Genomic DNA, 14,390 nt, shown 5'->3' with positions numbered 1-14,390 from the left:
TGTCATAATGTATCCTGATCTTCAAGCAGACGGAACTGGATGAAATATTCTGAATGATATCAATCCACAATCTGATTTGTGATACAGCCTGGAATTAAACCAGATGTTAGTTCGTTTGGCCAAAGAAATCTGGTCCCCTGACTGAGCCTGGTTTCTCTGTCACCGATAGAGTTTGGGTTCCTTGCCGCAGTCGCATCTGGCTTGCTTAGTTGGAGACATTTAATATTCAGCAATATTACTGATTTGACGGCACTGACACTATTGGATGACAACTGAACTGAGCTGGACAATGACATTACTGTTTTCTCCAGAGATGTTTTGTAGATGAATTGAACTCTTTTCATAATTGATGAACTTGAATCGAACTGAATCAACACTAAAATGATTTCAACTGAATATAATCTTTTTACAGCTGCTTTACAGCAGAATTTAATTATTTTTGCATCATTGAATCATTATTTTCATGTTTATCAAAAGAACAAAATTAAGTTCTGTATGTCTTCAAATAAAATATAGGTAAACCTCACATTTAAAGGGTTAGTTCACTAAAAAATTGAATTTCTGTCATCAAGTACTCACCCTCATGTCGTCCCAAACCTGTAAGACCTTCGTTCGTCTTCGAAACACAAATTAAGATATTTTTGATGAAATCCGAGGGTGTCTGAAGCACACATTGGCAGCAACGTCATCGCACCTTTTAAGGTCCAGAAAGGTAGACATCTTTAAAATAGTCAACGTGACAACAGTGGTTCAACCTTAATGTTATAAAGCAACGAGAATACTTTTTGTGCACAAAAACAAAACAAAAATAACGACTTTATTCAACAATTTGAACTGTCATACGCAGTTTACATTGAAGTCACATTGCAGAGCTTCCGTGTCAGAACTTTGATTCATTATTCATTTTTTGTAACATTCCAAAATGCACATAAAATATGTGGATGGAAACGTAACTAACGTAATGTTACTTTTTTAATTGCTTGCGATGTTTACAAGCAATTTCTGTTTGAAATTGTTTTCAGTGCACATTCTCAATACATACTAACACGCATGTGGAATTTCCTCACTTTTTCTTAGCGAATTACAGCTGCTTCAAATTTCAGCTCTTAAAGGAATGTTATTTGAGTTATTAGGATTACACAGAACCGGTCTGTTGGGAATTGTGAGGAATAAAGGCATGTTTGGCAGATGTTTGGATGTGATCCAGCAACTTAATCACTTCACACCTTTTGTGTTTGCAGTCAGAATGAGCCAGCCCCCTTGTACACTTCATTATTTAAACCAGAAAGACTGTCACGTTACTTATGCTTTTTACACTTGTTGCCAAGTTGAACGGATCTCAAGAGTAATATTGTAGTCAGGTTGTCTGTCATGTATTTACAGGTCTTTTACAGGCCTTTAATAGGCATTCTTATTTTAGCTGGCTCTGGGTCAGCCTGTGAATACTCGCCAAACATATGCGGGGCCTGGGCAGATGGGGATATACGGATTGGGGTGCTCAATTCCTGTCATTCCAAAGTACAGACGCTACAGGTGCGGGAACGTCCAGAAAAATACAACTGCACAGAGTAAGTATCTGTTGTTTTTCATAGTATGTACAGTAATCTATGCTTGTGGTGTGTTACCTTGTAGCCTAGAAGACTTTGAGTGTTGATTTCCCAGCATCTAAATGCACATTTCATTTGTTGAATGTAATAACTCAATATTTGTAACCCAAAAGACTATTTTTGAATATATGTTATGTTAACAACGCTGTAGAGTACACCAAATGCTACTTGATTTATATCAATTTAAACTTGTGTACAGAAAAATAGTAAGAATTTACTATTAAATACTAAGATTTCTTAGATTAGAAAAAAATGCTATAGTTTTTGCCTTTTCTAACTAGGATTTCCCTTATTTCCTTGTAGATTAAATCTCCTTTCACTTGTAAGGACTCTAGCTGTTGTGCATACTATTGAAACGATCAATAACTCCAGCTACCTCCCGGGTGTGCGACTGGGCTACTACATCTGTGACACCTGCTCTGATGCCTCTAAAGCCATTCAGAGCACTGAGCAGCTGCTCGCTGTGAATGGCACACTGCCTGTCCAATGTGAGGTGCTTGAAAGGCCAAATGTAAAAGCAATCATTGGAGCACGCTTCTCGGAAGACTCCCTAGCAGTGGCTCGACTTCTGAGTCTATACATGGTCCCACAGGTGAGTAACATTATCATGTACATCTAGGGAGAATCTTGATTTGATTCGGGGTTGATTTTGATTTTGATTCAGGGAGTCAAATATAACTCTCGATGAATATTCCTGAACTATTTCTCCCTCTCTCTCTCTTATTTTCTCTTTCAGATAAGCACAACATCATCTGCACAAACGCTTAGTGATAGTGTACGATATCCAGCATTCCTGCGCACCATTCCCAGTGATGTTCACCAAACCAAAGCTCTGGCTAATTTCATGAAACACTTTCACTGGGACTGGGTTGGGGTGGTCTATGGGGATGATGATTACGGGAAAAATGCCTTGCAAAGCTTCTTGGCAGATGCAGAAGATTTAGATATCTGCCCTGCTTTTAAAGAAGTATTGCCTCATTACCTAGCTCATGATGAAATCGACAAAAGGATCCAAGAGGTGGCGGAAACAATCCGCTCATCTGAAGCTAAAGTTGTGTTACTTATCCTAAAGGAAGAGCTGGTCTCTAAACTCTTCAAGGAGATGATTCGGCAGAACATCTCACGTACTTGGATTGCAAGTGATGCTTGGTCAATGTCACGAAATATATCTCGAATGGATGGAATCAATCAATTAGGTGACATTTTTGGGTTCACATTCATCACTGGTCCTAATCCTGGTTTTAAGGAGTTTCTGCATCAGCTGACTCTTGCTCCGGGCTCTGTAAACCTCTTCCTTGAGGAGTATAAGCAGTTAGGGAAAGACACAGGTTTTCTGACGGAAGCTGTCGACATCAGCATAACCTATGGCGAAAGGTTAGCTGTATGGTCCATTGCTCATGCTTTGAAATGTCTTCTAAACTGCAGTGAAACTGATTGCCCTGGAGAAAGGGATTTTCCGCCATGGATGGTAAGTTGTTTACATCCAATGCTAACATATGTAAAAAGGAACAGGTCTTGATATAATTTCCATGATTACGCATTTTTACAAAGGTTGAAACTCATTTATTTTTATTTAATTATTTTTTTTTAAAAGCTTCTCAAGGAACTGAAAAAGGTCAATTTTACTATGGACAATCAGACATTCTATTTCAATGCATCTGGAAATTTCATGAATGGCTATGATTTAATTAACTGGCAACCACAAGAATCAACTGGCCAGAGACGCTTCGTTGTTGTTGGAAATTACAATCTGACGAAAAAAGAAGTTCACATTAAGGCACCCATATCATGGAGTAATCCAAGCAATACGGTGAGAATAACTGTGATTATAAAACCTCATTAGTACAGTATATGGAACCATACATAAAATCATGAAAAGGCTTAGACCAACACAAATTTCTATGCTGAATCAAACTGCATAGCCATGTTGTTCTCCAACCAAAATGTTTCAACCTGCATGGTCTTTCTGGTTAACCATAGGTTGCTGGATAAGCAGCATACCAGCATCCCATGCTAGGCACCAGTATCATAAACAGTATCAAAAGGGTATTATTAAATATTTCAAGTAAGGACTACATATTAACCATGCTTCCATGCATCTTATTTTAGGTTCCTATTTCAATGTGCTCCGATATTTGCCCTCCTGGTACAGCAAAGAAACTTCTCAAAACATCATGCTGCCATAATTGCACAAAATGTTTAGAGGGTACTTACTCTAATGAAACAAGTAAGTAATAAATTGTAAATGGTGTTGTTTTTATGGATAATTTCTTGTTTAATTTTTTATTAGAAATTACAATTTGAGCCAGTAGATACACAACTGATGTAAAAATGTGTCGAAATTAACTTTAAATTTATGTTTTAAACACAGATGTCAATAGAGTGCAATAGTCGGGTTCTGAAAGTAAAACCTCCATTCATTTTATATAAGGAAATTCATTTTTAACAATAACTTATAAACCTTTAAAAAAGACCTGTGAGTTCAGAGGTTGTTAATCGATGGTATATGCCATCCGTTCCCATTATTTCAACATATTCGTGGTGAAAAACTACATTACCCATCAAGCTGTATAGAAAATTTGAGAGCAAATCACGCCAAAAGAGCTTGCAGGGAACTCTTGCTATGCTGTCAAAATACTTATTTATCTGCATATTTTGCAATAAACTTAAAATATATTGTTTCTATATTATCAACAACTTAAAATGAATGGTTTTATATTTATCTATCATCTTTAATTCGATGATATCATTCACAATGCTTCATGGGATTGTAGTTTTTTACCCTCATTAAAGCAGTTAAGTACACAGTCTTGTACCTTTGTCTTTTTTGCCTGATTTTCAAATACTTTTTTGTTATGATTCATCTCGTAGCTGGTTGGCTTGGTTAATGGCTTATAATGCTTTAACTAACTTTTAAAAAAAAATCCTATGGGAAAAAATGAAGGAATAAATACTTCAGAGACCAATGCCACTGAAAAATTGAGCACGCATTAATGTACTCTATAGAAAGTATAGAATTCAGTAGTTTACCTTTAAAATGTTTTCAAACCCGATTAACCTGATTTCAAAAGTGAAAATTCATATGCTGAGACACTTGAAATTTTCTTGATGGAAATGTACCATAAATCTGAATTACTGAAATAGGTGTGCAACTTTATCTTTCTTTCAGACTTACCAAATTGCCTCCCTTGTGAAAATGGTACCTGGTCTTTGAAAGGATGGACCTCGTGTAAGCCAAAGGAAGAGGACTATTGGAAATGGGATGGGTCCCATGCAATAGTTCTGCTTACATTTACTGCATTAGGTTATCTGTTGTTGTTCTTCTCCCTAATTATCTTCTTGGTCTTTTTTGGAGAACCTGTCATGAAACAGGCAGGGGGAATGATGTGTTTTGTAATCATGGCAGGGTTAGCACTCAGCTATACTAGTGTCATACTGTTTATTGGCAAACCCAATGTTCACATTTGCAGGGGTCGACAGATCTTGTATGCCTTAGGGTTCTCGCTCACAGTCTCATGTATTTTGGTTAAAGCTCTACGCACCTTTGCAACCTTTCTTCTACCGTATCGCCGGGAGCGTATAAAAAGGTTTTACAACCCCCCTGTCATTATAACTTGTGGTACTCTCATTCAAGTCCTCATCTGTACCTTCTGGATGATATTTGATTCTCCAGTTGTGGAGACCTTTCAGTCTGACCAAAGCATGTTGATTACTGTACAGTGCAATGAAGGTTCTGGCATTGGATTTGGCATCATGCTTTGCTATATTGCATTGCTGGCTTTTATCTGCTTTTTGCTGGCCTTTAAAGGGAGAAAAGTACCTCAGCGTTTCAATGAGACTGGACACATCATCCTAAGCATGCTAGTCTACCTTTTTGTGTGGGTCTGTTTTACCCCTGTGTACATTGCTAAGATCAATGAGCGCTATTCAATTCAAGCAGCTGCCATCTTAGTGTCATGTTATGGAATTATTTTCTGTCACTTTGCACCCAAGTGGTACATGGCTCTCTGCAAGAAGAAAGAAGAGATTAGTCGAGAGGCATATATAGCAAAAGCCAATAATCACATCATCGACTCATTTGATTTGATTCCAGAGATAACAAAAGAACCTAATTTTATAATGGGATCACAAAATACCATTAACTCAGTTGATACTGGTTTGGGTTCAATTAAATCGACAAGGAAAGAGTTACATCAAGAGAACAACATAGACAATATGGAATTTCTTTACCAGACAATAAGGAAAAGGCCTAGGAGAAAATCCATTTGATAAGTGATGTTAAAAGGGTCATATCATAAAGAATCTAATCTGCCTTGATCTTTTGAAACAAAAGTGCTTGATGTTCTTTGAAAACTAAATACAGGGGTGCCCAATCCTGTGGGGGGTGTCTGACCAGAAGTGATAGGACCCTCTAGCAGCAGGATTGGACACCTCTGACATACTACAACTTTCAGAATGCAAAACATCCTCCCCAGTTCAAAATAAGCATTGAATCCCAGCTGCAAAATGTTCTGAATTGAAATAATGAAAAATGTATGACCTTTTAAAAATATTTGTTTCTTTGAGACATATTAATGATAAGAGGAATATTAAATATTTTCTTTTCTGTAATGCAAAATAGTCTCTTAAGACTAACTGAAATGTATAAAGTATTGTATGTATCTTTTATTGTATGACATATACTCTTTAGTAGATCACTGCTGACATTATTATTTTGTAAATTATTAATTAGTAAATGGGCAAGTCAAAAAAAAAAAAAAATATATATATATATATATTTGGTGTAATTGGTGCCACTTAGATAAACCCCTAGATACAACTTTGATGCATAAATATCTTATATCTCATATTTCAGATGTAATGTAAAAATACAAATATATTAATGCAAGCAGGGTGCTGTGACCCTGTGTGTGTTGTGAGTGTTTTGTAATTCCTTACATGTGTTTGATGTGCAATTGTGAATTGTGTTCTATGAATGCAGCATAACATTCACCAACATAAATAATAGAATAGTATATGCAACTTGTAATATGTGGAATGTCAATATGTTTTTGTTTGTTTGTTTTCAGAAAATAATGAAAAAAAAATATATGTAAACATTTTGCAATATTACTATATATATAATACAATGCCCCTCTAAAGTCCTATTAAAATGTTAAAAAAAAATGATCTGGTGCACAAGGAATTCTTCATCCAATAGCTGGCGTTGATCTCTTCTGTTTAAAGGGATAGTCCACCCAAAAATGAAAATGTTGTCATCATTTACTCACCCTCATGTTGTTCCAAACCTGTATGAGTGTTTTTCTTCTGTTGAACACAAAATAAATTGTTTTAAAGAATGTTATAACCAGACAGTTTACGGTAGCTATTGACTTCCATAGTATTTTTGCCCTACTATGGTAGTTGATAGTTGGGTGAACTATCCCTTTAAACAAGACTATTTGCTGGCATTCCCCTCTCTAGCACTGACGTCAGAACGCCAATCAGCAGCTGGGGCTGAATACAGGTTTTTGTGCCACTATGCTAGTACAACAGTATAATAAAAGTTGTTATTATCACTGGTTTTATGTCTTGTTTAAAACAATGTGTCACAATAAAATATATGCTGGGAATAAATATATTTTTCTGTTAAAAAGGTTAAAACAAGATGCATAAAATCAAATGGAATATTTATGATTTACAATAGTTCACTGAAAAGAATTTTATTTTAGACCAACTTTTCTGTGGGACATTTGGTTTGAGCTATAAAAAGCTACCTGAAAACAACTCTGATTACCTTAATAAGCTTAAGGTCTTGAGACCGTGTGTTTTATTTGCTGTAAGTTGACATATGTGCATGCCTAGGACTACTCTCAAATCCTTACTAATCTCTTTAGCTGTTCGTCCTCCAAAAGGTACAGAGGGACTCTACGGTGTTAGAGAAAATGCTTGACAATATTTGCTTCAAAAGAAATACAAACACTTTTGATCAATTGTGGAATATATATTTTTTTCATTTTTTCATTTTTAACTGAATAAGAAGAGACTTCATTGGGACTTCACATTTGATTTTTCTAAAAGTTCCTTCTACCGTGATTTCCTAGGATACATAGAGACAGTCAACTGTGTGTCTGGTAATTAGAGTCATCTGAAAATGACAAGCGCAGCTGGTGACTCTCAAACATCCTGGCGTCAGATGGAGTGGTCTGCCTCCTTGTATTTGTTGGACTGTATTTTTGCAAAATCTAGGTGAACTGCAATTGCTCTGAAATGGGCTGCTCTCCATCACGGGGGAACAGTCTCCATGGAGTACAGGGTACATTCAGAAGAGGGAGAACTCTACTTCCAGGGACTCAGGAGAGCCCAGGAGAATCACAGTCTGATGATGGGAGCAGTGGAGGATCTTACAGAGGGGACACAGATAGAAACAAATCAACGGTTCAAAACAACACAAGTTCCACGTCATTAGGGAAAAAATTCTCTTCGGCTGAGCCTGCAACTGACGGGGCTGCTTCTGCCAAACTGGGTACACAAGAGATTAGTATCAATATATTATCTCAAGGGAAGGAAAGACAAGAAGAAAAACGAGAGGCTAATGAGAAAAAGGGTGCAAAGAAGTCAAAGAAAGTTTCTAAAGGTGTAAAACTAAACAAGAAGAAAGAAAAGGAAAGAAAAAATGAAGAAAAAGTAGACTTTCCAGAGGCACTTGTGAAGGCTCATCAAGCAGCATATGCATATCTCAACCCAAGCATCACTAAATATGAAGATCTGTTAGGGTTACTAGATCATGCAGCCCAAACTCAAATTTCCTTGCAACCCATGGTGGCATTCATGGTATTACGTTATGAGGAAATAAATAAAGGGTTGCAGGAAATCGTGGAAGAGGGGGAGATGATGTTCAAAGGAAATGGAGAACATCTGGCTTGGCCTTGCGAAAAAAAGAATTTCTCCTCACCCAACTCAGCAAAAAATTTGACTTCTTCCACCTGTAGTGAGCCCCCACCAGACCTGCTACAACAGCTCCTTCAGTATACCGTACAGAAGATGCGTCAAGTGGGTCAGTCAGTGTGTGGAATTGGGGATACCGCTCTTGAGGAGGCAGTGGATTACTTTTCCTCCATTACTGAAATTCTGGATGAGAAACTCAGGACAAAACGGGCTTCAGAGTCTAGATTAATGCGGTTGCTTTCACGGATTGAGGCTGCATCACAGAAAAAACCTGGCCCAGAAGACTCTGCGCTTTTTAGTGAAGATAGTGGACTTGGGGCAGAAAGTGAATCCCTGGCAGGTTCAGACAGACAACGCCAACGCAGAGAAAGTTGTGAGTCAACTGGAACCATTCGTGCTACATCAAGTAGCCCTTGTGGTTTTACACCAGTACACCAAGGCTCATACAGAGGCAGACTTCTCAAAACAATGAGCAAAAGCAGCTCTCTTAACTCTATAGACTCAACTTGCACTCTTACAGCAAAAGAACAGAGGGATACAGAATCACTACTTGGTTCTATATCCTTGGATGAAGGTGAAGGGGACAATGTGGAGAATGGTAGTGAAGAAGAAAATTGCAAGGATAAAAGAAGGAAACAATCAGATTCTTCTCTTCCAGACTTTAGTCAACCACGTCGTTTGCCAACAAAGCGAATAGAGAATCCACAAAACATTGAAATGACATTAAAGCTGAAAGATGCCATTAGTGGCCGGATTCGTTTTTTGCCATCCCAAGGCTCTGGAATAAAGGAAAAACAGACAGACAGCCCAAAGAGCAGCAGTCACCAGTGGACTGAGGATGGTGACAAAAGTTCTAAAAGACCCCAAACAGCTTCCTCTAAAACTTCCAAGAAAAAGACCACAGTTACAAAACGGTCGAGATCAGCAGACTCTCTGCGCAATAAAGCAGAAGATCCTACACTGACTGAACTTGAGAGAACTCAAAAGGAACTCAACCAAAGGCTGGAGAAGATGACCAAGGTTAAGTGTGAAGGAAATACAAAGCAAGGCTCATCTAAGAAAATCCAGCAACCGCAAACCATTTCATCAGTTGCCTTTGACAGGCAGCGTTCTTTAAATAGGAACATTTTTTCTCCAAGTAATCAAAGAAAGTCATGCAGTGCAAAAGTAGAGCAAGGAAGTGTAAAGGATGAGATGGAAGAAAAAAAGAAAAAGGACAAAGAAAAGAGAAAGGAAAAAGACCTGAAAGCTCCACCTGTTATAGGGCCTGTTAAGGTAATACCTGTGCCAAGTCCTCCACCGTCACCTCGCCAATCTTCAGGATTGAATAGGGAAAGGAATTCTGTTAAAAAACTGATTGACACCTTTAGTCAGGGGTTGGAGGAAAGTAGACAGATCCCAGACAGTGCAAAAATGCTTGGTGTAAGAAAGTGTGGTGTTCCCATCATTCCAGGTTTAAGTCCCACTGGCACATTAGCATTCAATGAAAATAGTATACTCAGTGGTCGAGGGGAGTCACGATGTTCTGAAAGGACAGAGGATCTTGACATTGACAATCTACCACCCCCTCCACTTGAGGTACTCATGGACAATTCCTTTGAAAATGTACAGGCAAAGGACACAAGAGAAAATGTAACAAACAGGGGACGATCCACCCTACCAAAAAGGTCTGCAATGTCTCATAGGTTACGAGCCTCTCTGCACTCTGTCACAGTGCTACCCAGTAGGGGGAATTTGTGTAAGGGCTCTGTTAGCATGTCGCCAGTTCGTTCCACGCACCAGGAAACCAGAGGAGTTCTGAAGGGTGGTCACCATGATTCCAGCCATGAAACAGACACGGAAAGCGAGGAGGCTGCCTCCCTCTACAAACAAGCAAGAAAGATAATCCACTTAAGGCATTCTTCTGAATCACTGACAGAGAAACTTACAGCTGAGCAGGGCCACAGGCAGATTTCCTCCTGCCAAGGTGATGTAGAGGTTTCACAAAAGGAGAACAGTAACAATGAAACACAAGTGCCAAACAGTGCCTGCAGGAGCCAACACCCTTCCACTCCACCTGTATCCAGATTTCGCATGTTACCATCCACACCTCTGTTACATCGGAGGCTCCCTAGTCCTCCAGTTTTGAAAAGTCAACCCTCTTCTTCAACTTCATCGAGTCCTCCTGTAGTTCGCAAACTCCCCACCCCACCTTCCGCTGGCCAACGAACACTTCCAAGCACCCCTGCAACGCGACAAGACCACACCCCCATCACGATGACAGGGGTAACCTACCCCTTTAAGGCACCATCACCTCCTGCTTCCCCAAAAGTGCAGCGATGGTCCAGAGAAAACAGTACTGAGGACATTTCCAGAGTATTTAGTAACGCTCGATCAGTGTTTTGCCCAGTTTCATCATCATTATTTGAGGCTCAACCTGTTCCTACACCTAAGCCCCCTCAGGCATGGGCCTCCACTGGTAGCAGTGTTCTGCCTCGTCCATGGGGTGAGCGTGGTCGGCTGCCAGTGTCTGCACGAGGGCCTCAGCCATTCATCCGGCGCAGTCAGTCAGACAGGAGGCCCAGTCTAAGCCTGCCACCCAGGATTCCAGTCATCTCTGTAGCAGAGACCTGTGGGAGTGAACCAGCAATTAGCACCCATGGGTGAGTCTAACTTTCACTTTTGATATCAAATGAAAGGCTGAAGTATAACTACTTATTATCTAGTATGATATGCATCGAATGAGATGAAATTTGCATTGGAATTTAACATTTTATTTGGCACAGAACTGACTTTACACCTCAGTCAACTTAAAATTGTCTAAACACTTCAACATTTCTACCTGGTTGCTTATCCATTTCATCAAGAAAATGAATATCTGTGCTTTAATGACCCAGAAACACAACTTCACAAATGTTCTGAAGAAGATAAGGGTGATAAAACAGTTATGATAACTATGCAGAAAAGCCCTGTGAGCAATAAAAAACTTGAGCTTTTAATTTCTGATCTATGAACTCAGACCCTTTCGGCTTTGATGCTCAATAGCGATACAGTATCCGTTTCTTGATTTTTTGATAAGGGAATCTGAAGCAAGTACCATTCATGCTTGAAATTGCATCCTCTGTTCCAGATTTCCTTTTTAAAGAGAATAAGAAAATGTTAGAGGACATGCACTATGCTTGTCTCTGTCATAATAAAGAGTGCATTTTTTGAAATTCAATTATGGGTTCATTGTGTAAATGCCACTCAGCTCTCGGGTGAATAACAAGGGACAAATCTATTTGTGGTTTGTTTTAATTTAAGTTTGTATTTGTACGTTGTGGTGCCAGATGCACAGTATTAAAAATACTTACATTAAATATTAAAACTTTACAATTTTCAAAATATGAAATTATATAGGATATCCAGCAATATTCACAACTACAACCCCTAGCAATTACATTTTTATATAATATATGTATACTTCTCAATTCTGAGAATAACATTCAAAACAACAACAACAACAACAACAACCACAACAACAACAACAACAACTAACAAATGTATCTCTTGGAAACTGCATACTAAGGTGGAGCAAGATAACTCTCAGGTCAGGATGAAAAGCTTTCATGCACGTGGAAAAACTTGTTTTTTAGATTTTTTTTTTTTTTAAAACCTGTTTCAGAGAAACTAAGAAAGACTGATGGAAAAAAAAAACACACACAGTAATATGAAAGGGAGTGTGGGCATGCCCCATGTCAAGAGGTAATTCAAATTGGGTGAATAAATAAATAACTTGGGGAAACATTAAATGTATATCATCAAGATGCGATTTAGATACACTTTCCTCTCTCACGTACATTGTAATATAAATCCTAATCCCTGACAACTAAGCTCTCAATGACTTGCTGCTGACCAGTGCTAACCAGCTCTGGCCCACTTCCCTAATCCTTCAATTCACTAATGCCCTTATTCTGATTTGTTATGACAGACTGGAAGATGGTCTAGTCGGAGGAGACAAGCCATGGAGGGAGCAAACAGAAATCAGAGGGGCAATTCGGTCTGTCTCACATCCAGACTTGTGCATTGTGGGCCAGGGTTTACAGAGGGAATGGGGGAAATGAGGAAGGAGCAAGTGGGATTATGGATTAGCAAACCTTGGATGGGATTAAATCCTTTTTTTTCCTGCTGGGAAATGAAAATAGCTATTTCTGAGAAGGCCTTCTCATTATCACTTCCAATCACCGTGATTTTCATCTTTTAAGCTTCAGTGTATACTTCAGCATATACAGTATTTGGTCTAGTTGCCTCAATTCATTTGGTCTGAAATTTGTTTTGAAAATGTTTTGTATTTTGAATATTTTTGGCTGGCTTTTTATATTTGTATTTCTAAATATATAAAAATATATATATATTAAAAAAAAAAAAAAATGTATCAGATATTTTCTTTTTCTTAAAAAACAAGCATGTTAATTGTACATTATACCAAGGAATTTAGGTTATCAGGTAGGTTATCATGTACATTATCATTATCATCCAAAGACATTCTTCTTTTACAGCTTTAACTCCACATCTCTGTTGGAGTTAAGAAGGCAGTGATGAGACTTTAAAATCCTCGCAAATGTATCAAGACCCCTAATCAACTCTCATTTTGCATTGAGAAATCTTATTCTTTATTATTATTATTATTATTATTATTATTTCAAAACCATTTTAACTTGGTTTGGGTTATTTGGGCTCATTGTTATATTGAAAAACAATAATTAAAATAACAAAGAATCATGTTCTATGAAAGCAACTGGGGGAAAAAAACATGGAACACTGAAAAATATCTGATTAAACTGTAAACCAGCCAGTTTCGGTTAAACCTCTTCCAGATAATGTTCTATTTATTTTCATCCTACAGAAGTATAATTCCTTTGACCATTGTATGTTCCACAATTTTTATGAATTAAACATAATTGCCAAAAAAGAAGGAAATAAATTAACAAGGCATCAACATACCATGCTGGTTGGAACTATTTAGCCGCATCTGCACGTTACTGTTATAGAACTGTTACTGTTATGTGTAAAGAATCTTTAAAGAACCATCTTTTTTTAGAGTGTAAGCAAAAAACAGTAAGTGAAAAGAGTAGTATTTCCAAATTCACAGTATTCATAAAATAGTAGGTGAAAAATATGACTTGTTATTTCCGGCGAGATTCGGAAGTGTGCATATGATGGACACTTTACTATACCATGTGGCCATGGATCACATGAAAATGACAAAATGGCGGATGTAATATGTCTGGATTACATTTATACTACAGACGTTTATAGTAGATAGAATATACTTTTAAAATATTTAGTTATTTAGTTATGAAGTATTAAGTTATAAAGTATTTAGTTATTCAAAAAAAATTTCAGACAAGGCTGCGTTCCAGTTTGTTTTTTATGCCCTTCCCTCGCTAACTTCCCTCAGTCTCGTTGACTCGGATGTACGTCATTGCTTATGTTGCATGAGTGCCCACTACTGGGGGACCCTTTGCAATGGTCTGAATAGGAATGTCCCAAGCCCTTGAATCTGCTATGGAGTTGATTTATTATTTATTTTTTTCCCCTACGAAATTGTTTAATGCAGTATTCTATAGGTATATAGGTTTGGGTTGTTTTAAATATTTAAAAAAAATAATTAATGTATCATAGAGTTGTTTGTGGTGGTGTAAATTAAACGCGATATGCGGTGACGTCACAATCGTGTTGCATTGTGGTATATAGCTGCCTGAAGTGTCCATATAAACTTCCCTCGTCCACTTCACAAAGTGGAACTCCAAAATGGCGGCAGGGATTCCCCAGAGGGGAAGTGCTTAGGGAAGTTCGCGAGTGCGTGTCTAGAAGTGGAATGGAACGCAGACTAGG

General features: G+C 38.0%; 2 protein-coding genes across 2 annotated transcripts; both read left to right on the top strand.

Moving 5' to 3' along the window:
* Positions 1-1,371: 1,371 nt before the first annotated feature.
* Positions 1,372-5,876, top strand: LOC127498127 (G-protein coupled receptor family C group 6 member A-like). The gene is made up of 6 exons (XM_051867113.1): positions 1,372-1,568; positions 1,911-2,199; positions 2,344-3,075; positions 3,202-3,417; positions 3,717-3,834; positions 4,777-5,876. The coding sequence occupies exons 1-6, from the start codon at positions 1,372-1,374 to the stop codon at positions 5,874-5,876; spliced, it is 2,652 nt and encodes an 883-aa protein (XP_051723073.1).
* Positions 5,877-7,856: 1,980 nt separating this feature from the next.
* pcare1 (photoreceptor cilium actin regulator 1) lies at positions 7,857-12,711 on the top strand. The gene is made up of 2 exons (XM_051869287.1): positions 7,857-11,176; positions 12,484-12,711. Exons 1-2 carry the CDS (start codon positions 7,857-7,859, stop codon positions 12,614-12,616), a joined length of 3,453 nt encoding a protein of 1,150 aa, XP_051725247.1. The 3' UTR covers positions 12,617-12,711.
* The last annotated feature ends 1,679 nt before the right edge of the window (positions 12,712-14,390 follow it).

The sequence above is a fragment of the Ctenopharyngodon idella genome, chromosome 17 (assembly GCF_019924925.1).
Source record: "Ctenopharyngodon idella isolate HZGC_01 chromosome 17, HZGC01, whole genome shotgun sequence".
Classification (NCBI taxonomy): domain Eukaryota; kingdom Metazoa; phylum Chordata; class Actinopteri; order Cypriniformes; family Xenocyprididae; genus Ctenopharyngodon; species Ctenopharyngodon idella.
The sequence above is the reverse complement of the archived record's forward strand: the minus strand, read 5'-3'. Positions and strand labels throughout refer to the sequence as shown.

Bases quoted from the DNA above. Each gene is read 5' to 3' on its own strand.
- LOC127498127 (XM_051867113.1), top strand. From the start codon at position 1,372: ATGTATTTACAGGTCTTTTACAGGCCTTTAATAGGCATTCTTATTTTA. The intron at 1,569-1,910 runs GTAAGTATCTGT...ATTTCCTTGTAG, and splicing joins GAAAAATACAACTGCACAGA to ATTAAATCTCCTTTCACTTG. The intron at 3,418-3,716 runs GTGAGAATAACT...ATCTTATTTTAG, and splicing joins GGAGTAATCCAAGCAATACG to GTTCCTATTTCAATGTGCTC.
- pcare1 (XM_051869287.1), top strand. From the start codon at position 7,857: ATGGGCTGCTCTCCATCACGGGGGAACAGTCTCCATGGAGTACAGGGT. The intron at 11,177-12,483 runs GTGAGTCTAACT...TTGTTATGACAG, and splicing joins CCAGCAATTAGCACCCATGG to ACTGGAAGATGGTCTAGTCG.